Here is an 18,097-nt window from a genome sequence, read left to right on the forward strand (position 1 = left end):
CGCACAAGCCTTACTCAAGGTAAAGTCATTTCAGCTCATTAAAGCTGCTGCCAAAAACGCAAACAGTGTTTGTTATTCCCCTTGTCCTCCACAAATCTGCAAACAGAAATATTTAAAGAGCATGTCAGCATCTGAACTGCTCAGGAGCTAATACCCTCCAGCCCCCAAACACACGGGCACACCAGCACCGCCTTCCCTGCCTGTGTCCTGGGGACAGCAGATGTGTCTGACTCATCTGAAGCTCCCCAGTTTTGGCCATTCTGGAGGGAAGTGCTGACACACACCAATCGGCACCGTGGCAAGACTGCCTGTAAAACCACTCATAAAAACAAATCAGACAGCTGGTTCTTCTGAGCCTGCTGAACAAGGGCTACTGTATCCATCAGATTTCCATTCCTATCTTTGATTTCCATGGTACAGAGGAGGTATAACCTTCAATGGGCGGCTGGGGTCTTCTGTGCTAAGGCTGTGCTTCTCCAGCCAGCTTCTCCCTCCTAACAAAGCACAGATCACCCCGGTCCTGTCTTTTATTTCCCCAGGACTCTAGGGCAGGCAGCTGCTTTCACCATTATTGTGGTTACTGAGCCCAGAGACTACTGAAGAGCAGTTACACCCGAGGAGACAGTGTCAGCCTTACCCTTATATTTGCAAGGAGCTTGGTGAGCCCATCCCCAGGAGGTGCAAGGACTGCTTTAGATGGATGGGCAGCGAGTAGAGAAACACACTGGGGTGGCCTTAGGCAGTGTGCTGCTGCAGAGCCGTGCTCAGAAAAACATGTCTGTGGCCAAAGCAGCCCGGGGGGCCCGGCTGACCCACTCCCACAGGCGCTGGGAGCATATCTCCAGAAACACGGGCTGTGGATGGAGGCCAGCTGGCAAGGGCGCCAGTGAGACGGTACAGCCAGAGTCAGAAGGTGACCTGAGAAGGGAGCAAGAGGAGAGGGAATTAACTTGCAGTGTTTTCCACGAAGGCACTACAGTTTCTTCCCCTGGAGTAACAAGGCGCCACTTTCAGACAACCAGGTAACACCGCCTGCCTCCTTTCTCCCTGAGCCCTGTCCTTCCTTTAGGTATATGGATGTCCGCAGCCCAGAGGAAAACTAGGCAGAGCCCCACAGCCCCTTGGTCGCTGCAGTCCCTCATCAGGGAGAGCCGACTCCTGAGGAGGAAGACAGAGGGACCAGAGCCTCAGGAGGTGACAGCAGCATTCTGCATGGTTCCCTGGGGTTCCCTCTGCACCGCCTGAAGCTCTGGAAACGGAGGTGAAGGAGCGAGGAAGGAAGCAGATGTGGCATCGCCCAAACCTGGCCACACCAGGCTGGGGAGGGCCTTCCTCTCCCAGCATGGCACCAGCCATGGGCAGGCCTGCTGCATGGAGAGGGCAAAGGGCTTCCCTGATCCTTGGAGCTACTGAATCCACACAGTGGGTACCCAAGGATGCTCAGCACCTGTCAGGATCAGGCCGTGGCTGTCACCAACTCCAAACACACCTGGCCTCGTTCTCCAAACATGCAAATCCTCCCCAGTTCTGACCGCTCTGAAAACAACCCCTTTCCCACCATCTCCCCTTGCATCAGAAAAAGCATTCTGGTCGGTCAATCAAGGAAACAGATAACAAAAAGCAAAATCTCAACTAATCTTTGTGGCTGAAGAAAGAGCTGATTGTTTTTGCCTCTCTCCGAGCCCACCCTGTATCCTGCACTTCCCCAGTCCTCTTCACACCTTCTTCCCTTTATGGCCAGCGAAAGAAAATCCTGGTCTTTGGGCTGTTTTGTTTAGCAAATGAGGGACATGCAAAGCAGTAACCCCAGGCATCTGTCAGAAGGAGAGAGGTGCCTCTGTGTCTTCCAGACAGCCTTCAGGTGCTGAGAGCAGCAGCCCAGAAATGCTATGATCAAGGGTGGATTTAAGTTTGGACACAGGATGCATCTTTCTCTTCCTAATGAAGACAGAGCCACAGGACTCTTGTGGGAAGCGAGGGGTGTTCCCAGCTAGCACAGCATTACACTGGAGCTTGTCTTCAGGTTGTATTAACCTCCACGGAGTGGAATCCTAGAGAAAGCAAAACCCTGAAGTTTTCATGATGTGCTGGCAATGGTTAGGGAAGGCCTAAAAGGAACTGAGAGGAAGGACAGGGAAGAATTAGGCTCCAGTTGGGTACAGGTTGCATTGAAAAAAAAAATTATTTGCTGAGTCCAGTTGCTTCCCACCCCAGACTTCACATGAAAGCATTTTCAGTGGAAAAAAATATAAGAGCAGAGACCCTTGTCCTCGCAGCAGGTCATTCCCCCAGGCCCCCGGAGTCGCAGGCGATGGGGACACACCAGCAGGTTAGTTCTAGCCCATCAGCAGAGCACACAAGGGGAAACCTGAAGGCATTAGACAATCTCCCAGAAATAGCTGCATACAGACATTTCCTTGCTTAGGGCGAACATTCCTGCCTGCCGTTAAGGGCCTAACCTGGGAACAGAGAGGGAGCTTGATCTGCAAAGCTGCTACAGAATAAAAAAATGTATACCTCAAACAATTTTTTATCACTTATTCTGCTCACAAAGCAGAGATGTTTTTCCACTTTTCCCCTGGAATAGCACATCCACACAGAGGAGAGAACCCAGAACAGCCACACCAAAATTATTCAAGGATAGTTAAAATCAGTTGGTTGCCTCCGTGCTGGATGAGACCTCAGAAAACGCAGATCCCTGCAGCGCTCCTGACCCACCATCTTTCAACTAACAGTCACCATGGACACACACTGATCTAAAGGCTGCAGCCCTGAACTGAGACTTGAGATCTGCCACGTTCCTGCATGACCTCGGGCAAGGCATGAGCGCTGGGTTTCTGAAGTGGTTCAGCACACTATGAAACTCACAGAAAGCTTCACCCCATCTGTGAGAGAAGGATAATAATTCTCCCTCTCCCCTTCATTTCACTTGTTTATTTCAACGGTAAGATAGTCAGGAACGGGACTGCCCCTCCTTATCTTCTACATACAGCACCTCGCACAATGGAGCGTTGATCTCAGCTGGAACACCTAAGTGCTACTGCGATACTAATAACGAGTGATAGAAACTTAATTCAGCAAAGCAACCTAATTCTGTAACTGGCTTAGAAAGAAATCCTCCAAGTGAGACCCCCACGTTAAAACCACTAAATGAGCAGAGAAACGGGGCGAGCAGAAACACAGAGACAATAACCAGACAGGCGCAGCATTTCCACAGGTGAATAATATTCCAAGGAGAGGGACAGAGCTAGATATGGATGCTACGAACATCCCACTTGATGCCCTCATTTTAAAGGTGCCGCTTCAATACAAGCATTTTTCAATCTGGTCCTTAGGCTGATTTTGACCTGCTGGCCCAAGGATGATCTGTGTTCACCGTACCAGATGGCAAGGCAGGCAGGGAGCAAAGAGTCCCCAGGAATGGGGAAATCTGAGGCTGGGGAGGAGCTGAGCGTGCACTGGGCTCAGCTTTGGTCTGATAAGTTTATCAAGCACTGCCGGCTGCTAACTGTCAGCCGGTGAGGCGGGCCTGTTAGGGAGGAGGAACAGCTCCCAGGGCAAGATAGGACAGCCCATGCCTTATCGGAGCGCCTGAGCCAAAGAGGGAACTGGAGAGTGAGCACTTTCCAACCACTTCAGCTGAACAACAGACAGATTGGCAGGAAGGGCCTGTCAGCCCTTCGCTTCTGCCACCCAGGCATCAGCACAGAGCCCCCATCCATGCAAATAACCCTGGTAAGTGCAGCATGAGAGTTGCAAATGTGAACATAGGGGCCTGAGGGAATGCGTGGGGTAGGTTTTCTGAGGAACGTTGCCCAAAAGGGAGTCAGATTTACAGCAAACAATTCAGATGCTTACTGAGCAAGCTGCTCCTGTTCAGTGCCCAGAGCAGCAGCTCTCCCCCATGCTGCCTTCCCTAGGTTTGGGAAGAGAATCTAGCATTTCAAAATAACACTAGTCACTAAGCTTTGGTGTACAGATAATTGCTTTGTTTTCCCTTTACTGTTTCTGAAAAATAATAAAAAAACCCCTAAGTGAATAGAAGAGGAAAAACCCAGCTGTTTCCATCTGAGCTGCAAAAGTATGGGCCAGCAAATACCCCTCCACACTTACTCCTAGGGCAGCAGTAACCAAATCAATACAGCTGAAGATCGTAGCAGAGAGACTCTCCTACATCTGGATGAACTCCCTTGGACAAGCACAGCCTGTGCAAGCTCCCCGTCTGTATACCTCAGCCATGACGGGGGGTAATAAGATTCCTGCATGGCACATCCTCTGCTTGGCTTCCCTGCTGAGGATGTGCCGTGCAGGATAGAACCGGCATCAGACCAGCAGCTTCAACATCCTTCAGCTAGTGCTAGACCGTACGGACAGCTGTCATTCAGCATCCGACCCACCTTTGGGTCTTTGGCTGGGTTCAAGCTGGTGACTTGGGTCCCACCTGTATCAGGGGATTTTACTGAGAGCTGGCCCCAGTGCAAGCCCTGACCCTGTGCTGGGAGGACGTGTTCACACTCAGCTGCCTGGATGCAAGTGCTGTCCCAAGCCCTCCATGGGATATGAGGCAGGAAACTTTCTGCAGCAGCAATGGAGGCCAGGATATCTCCAATGTGAGCTAGTCACTCAAAGGCTGCCTTTCTGGTAAGTAACATATCTAGGGAGCAATTTACCTCCTCCTAAAGCACATGTCTAAAACAGGACAGAAGGCATGTCTTCAACGCACTGAAGGGAAAGGGAGCCTAGTATCTGTAGACATCTAAAGTTACATGAGATGAGTCACACCCCTGTGGTTTCTGCACCACTCTCAGGCCAAATTTCTCACAGCTGTTTCTGCTCCAACCCATAATCTACTCTTCTCCAGGCCCTGAGCAACCTCTTAAGCTGTTTAATTCCTCTGCACATTAAGGGCTCCTAAGCAAGCTCTAAGGACAACAGCCACGTTCAGCACTGGCCAACACAATTCTGAGGTTCAAGGCTTCCTCATGAAGAATGACGAGTTAAAAAAGCCTACCCCATTGATTCCGCCTTCCTTTTGAATAATTTTAAAGCAATGGGACTTTATCTTACATCCCAGACCCTTCTATACTAGGAACTTTGGTGGGATTTTTGGCAGTGGTCAAGTCCGCTGGTTTCTTCTCTTTATAAAATAGAAGTTATCTCTTGTCTCAGTCGGGGAAGGGGAAGTCAGAGATGATGGAGCATTCCTGTTCTTGAAAGGGCCCCATCCTGACAGCATGGGCATGGTGAACCAGTGTGTCAGTCAGACATCCCTGCCCCAGCTCCTTATTTAGATCCAGCCTGTAGTAGCTTGACTGTAAATCAATCAGGCTCAGTGGACACCCAGGTGCGACAGCACCTAGAAAAGAGAGCCCAGGAACTGCAGCTGTATTTTCTGATATCGTAGCATCATGGAGAACGCTAAATATGAGACTCAAAACTCAAAGAAGGAGGATTGTATTCCTGGCTTTGCCATTGTCAGCTCATCTGAGCAAGTCACTATCCCTCTCTGTGTGTCAGGTTTCCCATCTGCAAAGTGGGGATAACACGGACACACTCCAAGATCTACAGATGAGAGCAAGGTAGAATTACTGCACATGCACAGCAATATTACACTGGAACAGCAGCCAGCATTGTGAAAAATCCCACAGAAAATGCATAAAGCATCAAAGCAAAGTCTCTGCATTGTGATCTGCCAACCTGATATGCATTTTTCACTTTAAAATATTTGCCCAAATTTGAGTAGGGCAACTAGAAATGGAACTCGAGTCACCTGGACTTCCAGTCTTGTTTCTTAACCAACTTTCTGTCTTACCTCCTTAAAGTATAACTTTAAGCAGAACATCCCAAGTTAAAACTCTGTTCTCATGAAAAGTATCATGTACTATTGGTGAGATTTTAGTTCTGAGTTCTGGAAGATACTTATAAAACTAGGCACAAAACTCATTTTCTAGTGCCATACATTAAGGGCAGAGCTGACAGAGCAGGAGAAGGTCTTTGGTTGCAGAGTGAACACACGTGGGACAGCTTAGGTTTGCCATCTTAACTGGAATTTAAGGAAACGATTAGCTAGAAAGTCAGAGAGCCACGTCTGTGTGCCTGCTGCATACTGTCACAACAGTGATGTTGGAGGACTCGGAAATAACAATGATACTTTGCATTTAAATAGCACATTCTGCCTAAAGATTTCAAAATGCTCCACAAAGATGGAAACACCTTATCTCTGCTTTCCTGCAAGGAAACCAAGAGCCAGCAAGAGAGAAAGTAACTCAAGGTCATACAGAGAGTGAGTGAAAGACCTAAGAAATGAACCAAAGCATTTTAGCTCCCAGCTCTTAATTTGATCATTAGGCAGTCGGCAAAATTCAGACCCGTTGTGGTGAAAACAGCTGCGTGAGTTGTGCCAGTGGAATTTGGTGTATCCTCTCCAAATAAACAGGCACATGAATGCCTTGGAGCCATGGCACATCACATCTTTGCTCACACTACACCTTGCTACTGCACGTCTGGAAGCAGCCTCTGCATACCATGACCTGTTTCAAGCCAAATCCCTATTTTCTTAACTATGTGTTCCCACTGAAGTGGGCACAATATACAACAGTTGGCAGGATTCAGCCCCTAGTCTAAGAGTTCTCTCACAGCATCATTATAAATTTTGCAGGAGAAACAACACAAACCTTGTGGTTGTCAGGATCAATAATTTATATTTTTGGGGCACCACCTCCTCGGCCCCGCTTCCTCAATCCCAAAGTCCCCAGCAATCTTAGCTCAGAAGGGAACGTGACTCAGGCCTTCAACTGAAGGGCTATCATCTACAAACCCTGAAGACTGGATGTAGCCGTGGTTTTATCACTGGCCACCAGCTGCCTCCAGAGCTCTTGCCTCCTCCCCAGTGATTCAGCAAATCTTCTTCCAGGAGAAAAACAAGCAAGCAAGTGAACAAATCACAATGTCAAATTACAGAGATGAGCGGGGAGAAACTGCGGCTCAAAGGAGGGAGATAAAAGCTGATGAAGTCACCCCATCCGAGGGCTGAAGGGCCTGACAAAGACTTGTTTTAGGAGGAAGGGCAATAATAATGTGAAAAATAAGGCTGTAATTTGGAGTCTTTACACCATGAAACATTGCTAACAATAAAAGAGAACACAACCTGGAAGGAAACGAAGCCTATTCTGCCCTCCGCTACCTGGGCATTGCACAGGGCGGATAGGGATTTTTACGGGTGTAGCTGAGCTGAATAGTCCATTCTGGTTTACACTGGAACACAGTTGCACCAAGCAAACTACTTCCAGAAGGAGTTTCTGCTCTCCATAACCGAGATTTTCAATAGTTTGGAAGCCCATTATCAGGCATTTTGAACATCGCTGTTCCTGAAAGAGGTTCTGTGTCCTTTGGCATCTAAGGCATGACAGAGAGCAGTTAGAAATAACATTTTAACTTCTGATGGTTTTGGCCACTGTATCATATTTATATATTATAGCCCTTCTCCATAAACTTTTTGTTTCCTGCTATGCCTGAGGTGGAACACAATATCAGCTTAACAGCTCATGGTACATGGTCTATAGAATAGAAAGTAAAGAAGAAGCTTCAGCCAGACTTCAGCTAGGACAAAGTATTTCCCCTAATGGCATTCAGCCCAGACACTTCAGTCAGAGCCCAGTCTTCCGAAAACGCCATGAAATCCTAACAAAGAGTGTTTGCAATTTATGGAGAACTCATGTCATGTTTGCGGAATCTCTCAGCCCAGTGGGTCCTCTGATATCTGTGAGACAGAGATACAGCCTTCCACTAGATTAAATGCAACACAAAAAATAAGCACAAAAGGAAGAGCTCAGAAACTGTGTGTACACACATCGTGTATGGATAAATTGAAGCTGACTTTAGTCTCGTATTGCTTTTACATTCTTCCTGATTTACCTCACTAACCAGCACAGAGATCAATGTTTTGACACTAAATTACAGCTAAGCAGGACTGACTTACCTTGCTGTGGGTTTGTATATTCTCTGTGAACATTTATGTATTCACCTCACCAACAACTTACAGCTCACAAAACCTCCTTGCCCCCTCTCCGAGGGAGCAGGGGTTCGGTGTACGTACTTACTGCACCGACTGCTCTTTGCTAGCAAACACAAAGGAAGCAACCACAGCACAAACCAGAGGACCCCCTCACAAGCTCAGCCAGGGCCATCTAAACCATGTGTGAATGATGCCAGGGCGGTCTCCTTTTAAAGCATTTCCCTATGCAGTGCTGGCACCTGCTCTCACAGGTTTGGGGGTTTCCTCTCAAGTCTAACAATAATCAGGTGTGCTCTTAGAGCTCGAGTGGCAGAGCCAAGGGAATTACAGTTTTTAAGCTGAAAATGCGGTACTGCTGCACCCTACAGGCTGAAAATAGCGAATATATAATTCCTGGTTTTTAATCACGATTTCTAAGCCAGGCTCATCGCTTTGGGGAGGGAGGTTGGCTCATGGCTCCTGGGTATTTGGGGCTGGCGGTTCTGCTTCAGCCCCATCCCAGAGGTCTCACGGAATGAACGCACCCATTGCCCTCCCTGCTGGGACGAGCAGGAGGAACAGCAGCGGCTGTAACACTGAGACACAAACACCCCCCCCCCAGACACACCAAAAACCCTGCCTGAAGGACTCCACAGCAGTGGGGCGAGCGGGGCTCAGCTGTGCTGGAGCTGTCCCGCAGGCCCTGGCCGTGCGCAGGGTATCCTCAGGAAAGGGGGAGCTCAGGGATGGCGGGAAGTTGGTTGCGTGGGGTGGAGATGGGATGGAGACCTTCACGTGTTTAAACTGCTGCCCTGTTCTGTTTAATCCCTCTTGATTTGGCACAACAGAGGCAGGCATGCTTGAGAAACTGCCTGGCAGCAGACACCTCAGCAAAAGTCCACTGGAGGACTTGCCGAGTGAGGGGAGCTGGTGAAGACGACTGCCTCCCCCAGCACGCTCCGCACAGCGTGGGATGCAGTGAGCCGGGCTGGCTGCCTGCTTCCCGGGGGCTGGAGCCGAGGGGGGAGCGTGCAGGAGTCGATGCCATATGTTCCTGTGACCGCGCTCGCCGGACCTGTTCCCTCCTGGCCCCGGCTTGGTTTTGCCAGAAGAACAATCTGTGAGATCTCCCACAAGAAACATCTTTCATTTTCTCACTGTAGTCCTTCATCGGCACGTTAAAAAAAAAAAAAAAGAAAAGACTTCAACTGCATTTCCATCTTGCCTTGTCCCTGCACCCTACTGAGCTGCAGTAACTACAGCAGAGCAAGCGCAGAGGGTGAAGCCTTTTGTGCTGCAAACACATTGCATACAAGTCAGTAGCCACCTGCCTGAAGGTTTTCTCTCAGATAGTACAGGGGACCTCTGTCATTGTGCAACTGGCTGTAGCTTTGCAGGGTTTGTTTTTAAATTCACGTTTTCTTTCCTCAGTGGTGTCCCAAGAGTCTCGTATGGTACCAGTGTGTGATTCCAAAATCCATAGGGAGGAGGGGCCGAAGGTAAACCAGCACATTGCTCACATGGCTGAGTCCCTTCTCTTCTGAAATCTGGAGCGCAAACTTCCATTTTCACGTGGTCCCGTGAAGGCCCCGAGTCCGTGTGTGCCACAGGCAGAAAGCAAACCCGGTCCTTTCCGCCTTTCTTAGGGAGGGATACAACAATCCCCAGGTGTCTGGTGAGAACCTGATTGGCCTCAGCAGGGCCCGTCGCCCGCACAACGCTATCTTTGTGAACTTTGGTGATGAAGAAATCCCAGCTAAACCCCTGGATGCTGCCGTACAGACCTGGAAGAAAGTGTGCACCAATCCTGTGGATAAAAAGGTGGAGGAAGAGCTGAGAAAGGTACGTGCCTTATTCCTGAGCTGGGCTGAGCACTATAGTGTGGCACGCAGACCTCGCCGAAAATTGTTGTGGTTGTAACTATTGCTGGCTTCTCTGAAGGTTTTGTGATTGTGTTTCCTGTTTAACCTTGTTAAGAGTGATATGGGCCTGCGTAATTAGGCCAGGAACCCAAACCCAGGCCTTTGGTTTCCACTCCAGTTTGATATCAGCTGTCCTTTGTGCCCTTAGCAAAATACATATTTGTTTTTTCTGTTCTCTAATCTATCAAACGAGAAGGGCTGTACTGGCATATTCTGCTAGGGATTAAGGAATATTTGGTGTCCCAAACAGCTGCAGCTCCCCTTGAAATGATGGATGGGACAAAAATTTACCAAGGTATGACAATGTCACGTCAGGAAAGTGAGTGAGCGGCACATACCTGAAATGCCACCAGGGCTCTGAAATTGTCTTCCTTAGAGTTGCCCGTGTTCTGAAAATGAATTTGCAATTTGTCTTCTGCAGAGCTCTCCAGCCCCTTTGGAGAGTAGACTGGCTGCTGGACAGACACTGTCTGTTTTTTGGAGGATAACAATGGGCAAATCCGAAGTCCGACTGATATAACAAGTCTCAGTAGACACCACTGAGACCACTGTGTTCAGTTCCATGCTTGTTTCTGCTTTACTTTAGCTCTTTGAAGTCCGTCCTGTCTGGTCTCGGCATGCAGTAAAAGCCAATGTCCACCCGGACAAGCTGAAACTTCTGTTGCTGTGTTTGGCCTATTACATGGTAAGGCTGCACATCTGCCCTTGTGCCTGTCTAAGGCTGTTAAGAGGCAGAGCCAGGGAGCATCAGCTGGGTGTTCCTGGTTCTCTACATCTTGTCTACATCTTGTGCAGGATGCTAGGCCTCAGACCCTGGGACATAGGGTTCCCATGCTCTGATTTTGCAGAGGGCAAGTTGAGCGAAAGGACTTTCTGAGGTCATCTAAGTCATTACCATCACATCGCACCTCCCTCCTTGCAGGTTAAAGGGTTTTGTTGATCTGATAGCTCTCCTCGCCCCACCTTGCTAAAGTCACCATACCCAAGGATCAGCCAGCCTTCACACACCAGTCCAGCACCTCTGTTTCTGAGCTAGGGATATTCTGCAGGGTGCTTGCCCTCAGTTCATTTTTGGTTTTCTTTTTTCACCTCTAGGTTACGCCCCTAATGATATGCCCGTGAAAGCAAAACGCAGCACATATAACTACAGTCTGCCCATCACTGTCAAGAAGCCAGGTATGCTGTGCCAGCAGAAGGGCTTTCTTTGGTTAAACAAGCAGTGAAGATGGCAAAGAGGAGCTCGCTTATGAGTCTGGAGAGGATGAGGATGAGGAGGAGGAGGAGGAGGAAGAGGACTTCAAGCTTTCTGATGGGAGTGAAAATGAAGACATTCTGGACTATGTGTGAACTCGGTGAACAGTCTGGCTGCTGCTGGACAGAATCGTCTCTGCTCTTGTTCCTTGAGTGCTGAGGGTTCAGCCACCATGCCCAGGATGTGGGAAAGCAGAACTCAATATGATTTCAGCCTCCTGCACTTGTGTGAAGCTTCTCAAGGCTTCAGCATTTTTTATGTTCTCTGGAGTTTTGTTAGGCTGAGATATTTCCTTAGGTTTGGCCTCCAGCCCACAAAAGCAACATCTGCAGGGCTCTCACACAGTGCCGCCAGTCTACCTCAGCCATGGTTTGGCCTCAGTCTACTGAAGGACAAGTGCGTAGAGGCCCCCCTGGTTTACCTTAGAGCCAAGACGGGTCATGGCATTGACACACAGCTGCACTCCTAGCTATATATATGTACACCTCCATTTGAGGACTGTCTCAGGTGTGCGCTCACCATGGCTCGCTGGGAGATCCTGTGCTTTGCCTTGTGCTCCTACCTCGGGGTAACATGGGCTGCAACCGTAAGTACCAAGGCATTTCTTACGGCTTTGCAAGACATTTTGCCTGTTCCTGTCTGATTGAGCAAACTCCTGCTACATCTGGTCTGGAGCCCATGAAAGAGGGCCTGCAGACCGTGACAGCCAAGGCAGGGTGTTTTCCTGCCCTAAACACGGCAAAGGCTCTCACCAACATTTTTCCAACAGTTCCTGCACAGTTCTTTGTCAGGTCTGGCCTGGTTTACATCTTAAGGCTGAAGGTCCTCACCTTCTGCCATTTATCTTTGGGAGTGCAGGGGAATTGCTGCTGCCTGTCTGCTCCAAAGGGCAGCCTGGAGGGCATGTGCACGGGCACATCTCCAGCAGCAGCTACCTGTGGGCTTTCCACAAGTGTCCAAAGGGGTGGCTGGGGAAGGTGGGCTGTGAGTGGGTCCATCTGGGGGACTGGGCAGGGCAAGGTGTGGGTGCTGGCAACAGGGGAAGCCAGAAGCATGAAGGACTGTGCAATGGATTTTCTCTTCTCAATGGTACCACATGTAGCTGGGTGTGGTGCACACCGAGGGCGGTTTTGTGGAAGGCGAGAGTAAAAAACTGGGACTCTTTGGGGACTACATCGACATCTTCAGAGGCATCCCCTTTGCTGCCCCTCCAAAGACTCTGGAAGACCCCCAACCTCATCCTGGCTGGGATGGTAAGATCCAGCTTTTGAATGCCTTTGGTTTGGGGTTTTATTTTTGCTTCTCTCTCTTTAGTCTGTTATTGACAAGCCAAAGATGTTGTTGCCTGCTTTTACCTACTAAGCAGTGTCAAGAAAAAGCTCTTAGTCTCATGGTGGGTATGAGAGAATGTGTCTAAATGTTCCTAAGCAATTCAGGTAACCACATGAAGTAACAAAACCTAAGCATGGCATCTGCATCTCCCCTCGCCATGCCTCAGCTGTCCAGAGCTAGTTCACATGGGAAAGGGTCCCACTTTGTCACTCCCTCAGACCAGCTGCAGTAGCTGGGGAAGCTTTGCTGCCTCTGCACTGGACTCACAAAGGAGAGGATGGATGGACAGACAGCTTGCAACCAAAGGATGGAGTTGATGCCTCTAACTAGGACCTGCTGTCTTCCCTCTCTCCTCTCAGGAACACTGCAGGCAAAAAAATTCAAAAATCGCTGCATGCAGATGACGCTTACACAAACTGATGTCCGCGGAAGCGAGGACTGTCTCTATCTGAACATCTGGATTCCTCAAGGGAGGAGACAGGGTATGTGCTTGGCAGAGACCTGGGGAGGAGATTCTCAGTTGCCTTTTGTGGACAAATTACTCTGGAGCATCTCTCAGCAGCTCTGTTCCCATAAGTGGGCAACTGCAGGAGCACTGATTTTCAGAAGGAAAGGTGGGAGTCATGTCAGCCAATGTCCCTCAGCTACAGCCTGTTGGGAGTTTCAGCCCCTTCTACAGAGCATGGACTTTCTTGGCCATAGGCTCTTGCAAAGCATCATGTCTGTTCATGTCCAGGTGGAGCACAGCTCAGCGTGTGGGTATGGGGATGGATGGGCAGCACCTTCTAGCTATGTTGTGGCTCACACTGCTTTTCTTCCTCATCTCCCAGTCTCTACCAACATGCCAGTGATGATCTGGATCTACGGCGGCGCCTTCATTGTAGGAGGGAGCCAGGGAGCCAACTTCCTTAATAACTACCTCTATGATGGCGAGGAGATCGCCGTGCGGGGCAACGTGATTGTGGTGACCATCAACTACCGCTTGGGGCCCCTGGGATTCCTGAGCACCGGCGATGCAAACTTGCCAGGTACCATAGCTGCTCCCTCTTCAGGGGACTCTGTCACGGGTCCCCACCTTATCAGCTTTGCTGTGCCCTTGCTCAATGGTGGGTGCTCTCTGTTGCTCAGGGAACTACGGGCTGAAGGACCAGCACATGGCTATTGCCTGGGTGAAGAGGAATATCAAGGCCTTTGGGGGTGACCCAGAAAACATCACCATCTTTGGGGAATCAGCTGGTGCCACCAGTGTCTCCCTGCAGGTGTGTTGTCCTTGTCAGACCCCACCAGAGCCACTTCTCTTCTCTGTAAAGGGGAGAGGTGGTCCCCTTGGCACTCTGCTGCTTTCCTCCACACACACTGCCTGATTAACGTCCTCTCCTGCCCGGGGACAGCAATGCTCACCCTCTTCACTTTGTAGTCACTCTTTCTTCTTCAGTTTTATCAGCCCCACTGCTGCAGTTATGTGTCCTTGCTTTTGCGACCTCCGGTGAAATAGCATTTACGTGCCATATCCCCCTACTCTGCTCCTCTTCTCACCATATCACCTTTTAACTTTAACTGCTGAGACTGTTAAACAGCACGAGAGCTGGCAGCTTCCCCGGGCCTGGTGCACAAGCTGTGAGGGGATCGGGTTGGGTCTGGCAGGCGATGGTCTCTTCAGGATTTTGTACCTGAAACCCCTTTGTTTCTATTTTGCACCACAGACATTGTCCCCAAAGAACAAGGGCCTGTTCAAGAGAGCCATCAGCCAGAGCGGTGTCGGTCTCTGCAGCTGGGCCATCCAGAGGAACCCACTCACCTGGGCTAAAAAGGTAACGTGCACGTCTTGCTTGAGGGAATGGAAAACAAAGAAAGGGATTCCCTAGAGAAGAGCATAGCTAGCAAGGGATTCGGTGGGAGCCATGCTGCCAAATGCAGAGCTCTGGAAACATGCTGCTTTGACATTAAAACTAACCTCTGCCCCCCTGAAGCTGGTAATGAAGCCTGGCTTCGGAGGGTAATGCTGGGAGGTTTCTCTCTCTCTCCTCCTGCAGCTTGCGGAAAAAGTGGGCTGCCCCACAGACAACACCACTGCCTTGGCCAACTGCCTGCGCGTCTCCGACCCCAAAGCTGTGACGCTGGCCTACCACATGCAGCTGACCCACCTGCCCGGTAAGTCCCCCGGCCCGTGCTGCGGTCCCCCACCCACACAGGGCCCACCGTGCCTTTGACGGGACGCTGGGGTGATTGCCGGGAGTGTTGAAGCAGTGCTTGTGTCCTTCAGAAAGGGGACAACAATGACAGATCTCGCAGTTGCCCTTCTGCCGGCAGGTGCACATTGCGCTGAATGAATGCTGTTCATCGTGCAGTGGCAGGGGTGGCAGAGGAATTATTCAAGGGGTATGCCTTGGCTCCGAAACAGCTGCTTGGGCTTTCTGTTCTATGAAAGCAGCAAGAGCAATTCCAGAACACAGCTTACAAACAAAAAAATAATTGACCAGAACCCTGCTATTTTCATTTGAGTCGCTGGGTGGAGTGTAGGGCTCTCACAGCAGTTAGGGAATGCTTCTGCTCTTGCTGCCTGTGAGAATTTCTTTTCCAAGAAGACTCTCCTCCGCTTGCTCTCCTCATGCTCCTAGTAAATAGCCCCAGTATTTAGCCTTGCTCAGGACAGAGAGTGGCCAAGCCACTGCTGTGCAGCTGCACTGGCTGGAGCCGGCTGTCCTGGCAATGAGTGAGCACAGCCAGATGGGGTGGGGAGAACTTCTGCTCTTCCCTACCTTTGGCTGGGCTTTTTGGGAAGGGGCTGGGGGAAGGAGGAGAGGAATTGTTGATGTTACCTGCCGGTACTTGGCTGGCAGATCTTTTGTTCCTCTCCCCCGCCTACAGGCATGAGGCTTACTGAACGTGATCCTGTGGTCACGCTGAAGTCACCACCCAAGCTCTCATTCACCTCAGCCTATTCCTTCCACAGCTCCTTGAGCCACGGGATATGCCAGGCCACACTTCTGTCTTTTCTCAGCTCCTAACAGACTCTGGTTTTGTCTCCTGCTGCAGCTCCCCTAGTTCTCACAATTGTCCTCGCTCCTGTCGTCGATGGAGACTTCCTCCCAGACATGCCAGAGAACCTCTTTGCCAACACTGCTGACATTGACTACATTGCTGGGGTCAATAACATGGATGGACACATCTTTGCTGGCATTGATTTACCTGCTATCAACCGCCCATTTGTGAAAATCACTGCGTAAGTGAAGGATGCTCTTAAAACCCTTAACAGCAGGAACCTTATCTTTAACGTAGCCCCCAAACTCCAAGGACTTAGACCTGGGTGGACAGGACACTACCTTCAAAACAGGATGTCGCTCCAAGCCAGGGTGCCTAGGGCATACGTTGCCAAGTCCAGAGCCTTCAAGAGAAAGGACCAGCTAGTGGGGAAGCCTCCTCATATACCTTTAAGGTGTTCCTGAACTCAGCACCAGTGATAGGCTTGGCAGCTCTGATGCTCTCTGTCCAGAGCAGGTACATGCCAGACATGCTGGGCGCCTGCCCTGTAAGACTCCCCTTTGCGGACAAAAGGAGCTTGTGGCCAATTTGGCCAGGAAGCACATGCCCGCCATCTAAGACCTGGAATGAAATCACTGGTTTTTACTCCACCAAACTGTTGCTAACCAGAGGGTTGGATGTGAACGTCAACGGGAGCTGGGATCCATTTCCATGAGCCCTGCCCCACTTGAAACTGCCAGTCTGTAGTTAGTTGATACTACTTGTCTTTTCAGGGACGAGGTCTATAATTTGATCAAAGGACTTACCGTGGACAGAGGTGAGCCTGGAGCCAATGCGACATACAATCTCTACACGCAAGCGTGGGGCGACAACCCGGACCAGGAGGTCATGAAGCAGACAGTGGTGGAACTGGCTACTGACTACATCTTCCTTGTTCCCACACAGTGGGCACTGAATCTGCATGTGCAGAATGCCCGGTGAGCAGCTCAGCCCTGGCAGGAGCCCAAAGCCTGCCTGAGGGCCGAAATGCTGCGTTTCCAGCACAGGGGGCTGAGGAGCACGTTAAGAGGGCTGAACATGAAGGAGGCAGGCTTTTTGGTACTGAGTACACACTTACACATGGCTCATACAAACACTATTTCTCTAATGCTGCAAGGGAGTCATGCTAGGAACTTGTTTTGAATTCCCACTGAAACAAGTTTTTGCTTCTTAAAACCAGCAGACTTCATCCTGGCAATGTTTGATGCCATGAGACGTGGCAGTTGGATGATATAAGGGTTAGGGTGAGAATCAGAAATGGGAGATAAAAATTACCAGATAGAAGGATGTTTTCTCCTGAGAGCACCTCTTAGATGCATGTGAGCATCTTCCAAGGCTGAATCTCTGGCTCTGCCGGTATTTGGAGCGTGGTTATGAATCTGCACCCCTTTTTCTGCTCTCCACTTGCAGCTGCTTAGCAAGTCTATTTTATTTCTCCAGGAATGCCAAGACATACAACTACGTGTTCTCCCAGCCATCCCGAATGCCCTTGTACCCAAGCTGGGTAGGGGCAGACCATGCTGATGACCTGCAGTACGTGTTTGGGAAACCCTTTGCCACCCCCCTGGGCTACCTGCCCAAGCACAGGACTGTCTCAGGTGCCATGATTGCTTACTGGACCAATTTTGCCAGGACAGGGTGAGTGATTCCGGTTCCATATTTGGGGCTTGCTGCAGCACTTCAACCTGCTGCTTTTGCCTATTAACTTCTCAGGAGCAATTCCCAAAAGCAGTGTCCTCTGTTTGTACTTCTGTTGTGAGCCTGGCTCTGTGTCTCCCAGTGGTGGAGTTTGCTCTGGGTCCTCCTCATCCAGAGAACACCTGGGGACAGCAGAAGCATTTTCAGAACTTGTGAACTCTGCTTAAACTTAATGATGAGGTTTGTTTCTGAATCCTGACGTTCAGACAGGAGTTAAGTCCCTGTTTGCAGCCCGGGACGATGCTAGCAGGGACCAAGGGAGGAGACTGCAGGTCGGCAAGTCGCTCCTAGCAGGCAGAATTGCTTTTGCTTGTCCCAGTGTCACACTCTCTCTTTGCACTCACTCAAAGCCTCACTTGAGCAGGCGGGGTCCCTGCCAAACACCACAAACCTTGCTGCATCCACAAGCTGCCCTGGTGAAACTGAACTTCTCAGTCTCCTTTTTCCCCAGTGATCCCAACAAAGGGCATTCAGAGGTTCCTGTTAACTGGCCACCCTACACCGCTGAAGGCGGTTACTACCTGGACATCAACAGCAAGATAAACCGGGACTCCGTGAAGCAGAATCTGAAACACCGGTACGTGAACTTCTGGAACTCGGTATATCGGAGTCTGCCGCAGGTTGCCAACATCTCCCTGACCGAGGAACTGCTGTGAAGCTATGAAAAAACACCTTTTAAAGATAGGCCAAATTCATTAAATGCTTGCTTTTAACTGAGCGATTCTGACTTCTCCATGTCTTTGCCGTGACGGGATTTTCTCCGTAACATTAAGGTTGGGCAGCAAGTGACACCCAGTCACTGGGCAAAGCGTGTTCCCCTGGCCCATGGGACAGCAACATCCCGGGAAAGCGGCTAACAGCGGAGCGGCGGCTCGGCCA

The 18,097-nt window shown here is 50.1% G+C and overlaps 2 protein-coding genes across 7 annotated transcripts in view; one reads left to right on the forward strand and one right to left on the reverse strand.

Moving 5' to 3' along the window:
- Positions 1–8,843, reverse strand: part of TSC1 (TSC complex subunit 1) — a 53,023-nt gene extending 44,180 nt beyond the window's left edge. For 2 of the 4 annotated variants that reach the window (XM_087752892.1, XM_087752896.1), the window contains exons 1-2: positions 6,675–8,843; positions 638–918 (exon numbers count right to left, since the gene is read on the reverse strand). The gene's annotated coding sequence lies outside the window, so the exon portion shown is untranslated. Of the gene's footprint in view, positions 1–637; positions 2,522–6,674 lie in introns of those variants that run through there. The other 2 variants (XM_087752895.1, XM_087752893.1) reach the window with 2 other exon arrangements.
- Positions 8,844–9,695: 852 nt separating this feature from the next.
- Positions 9,696–17,935, forward strand: CEL (carboxyl ester lipase). Of its 3 annotated transcripts, none has more exons than XM_087752902.1 (13): positions 9,696–9,835; positions 10,502–10,600; positions 11,011–11,753; positions 12,270–12,420; positions 12,859–12,981; positions 13,330–13,527; positions 13,628–13,758; positions 14,203–14,310; positions 14,533–14,650; positions 15,536–15,722; positions 16,255–16,458; positions 16,961–17,158; positions 17,670–17,935. In XM_087752902.1, the coding sequence occupies exons 3-13, from the start codon at positions 11,688–11,690 to the stop codon at positions 17,872–17,874; spliced, it is 1,689 nt and encodes a 562-aa protein (XP_087609028.1). In that variant the 5' UTR covers positions 9,696–9,835; positions 10,502–10,600; positions 11,011–11,687; the 3' UTR covers positions 17,875–17,935. The 3 variants fall into 3 exon arrangements, with proteins under 3 accessions (XP_087609028.1, XP_009475254.2, XP_087609030.1); XM_087752904.1 differs by having other exon boundaries at positions 9,704–9,835; positions 10,337–10,600; XM_009476979.2 differs by lacking the exon at positions 10,502–10,600.
- The last annotated feature ends 162 nt before the right edge of the window (positions 17,936–18,097 follow it).

The sequence above is a fragment of the Nipponia nippon genome, unplaced genomic scaffold (genome assembly GCF_047370975.1).
Source record: "Nipponia nippon isolate SJK-2023a ecotype South Korea unplaced genomic scaffold, ASM4737097v1 scaffold_16, whole genome shotgun sequence".
Taxonomy (NCBI): domain Eukaryota; kingdom Metazoa; phylum Chordata; class Aves; order Pelecaniformes; family Threskiornithidae; genus Nipponia; species Nipponia nippon.

What these genes read in the sequence shown, in the direction of transcription:
- CEL (XM_087752902.1), top strand. Translation starts at nt 11,688, where the DNA reads ATGGCTCGCTGGGAGATCCTGTGCTTTGCCTTGTGCTCCTACCTCGGG. An exon ending in GGGTAACATGGGCTGCAACC is followed by an intron (nt 11,754 to 12,269) that starts GTAAGTACCAAG and finishes TACCACATGTAG; the next exon opens with CTGGGTGTGGTGCACACCGA. An exon ending in CCACCAGTGTCTCCCTGCAG is followed by an intron (nt 13,759 to 14,202) that starts GTGTGTTGTCCT and finishes TTTGCACCACAG; the next exon opens with ACATTGTCCCCAAAGAACAA.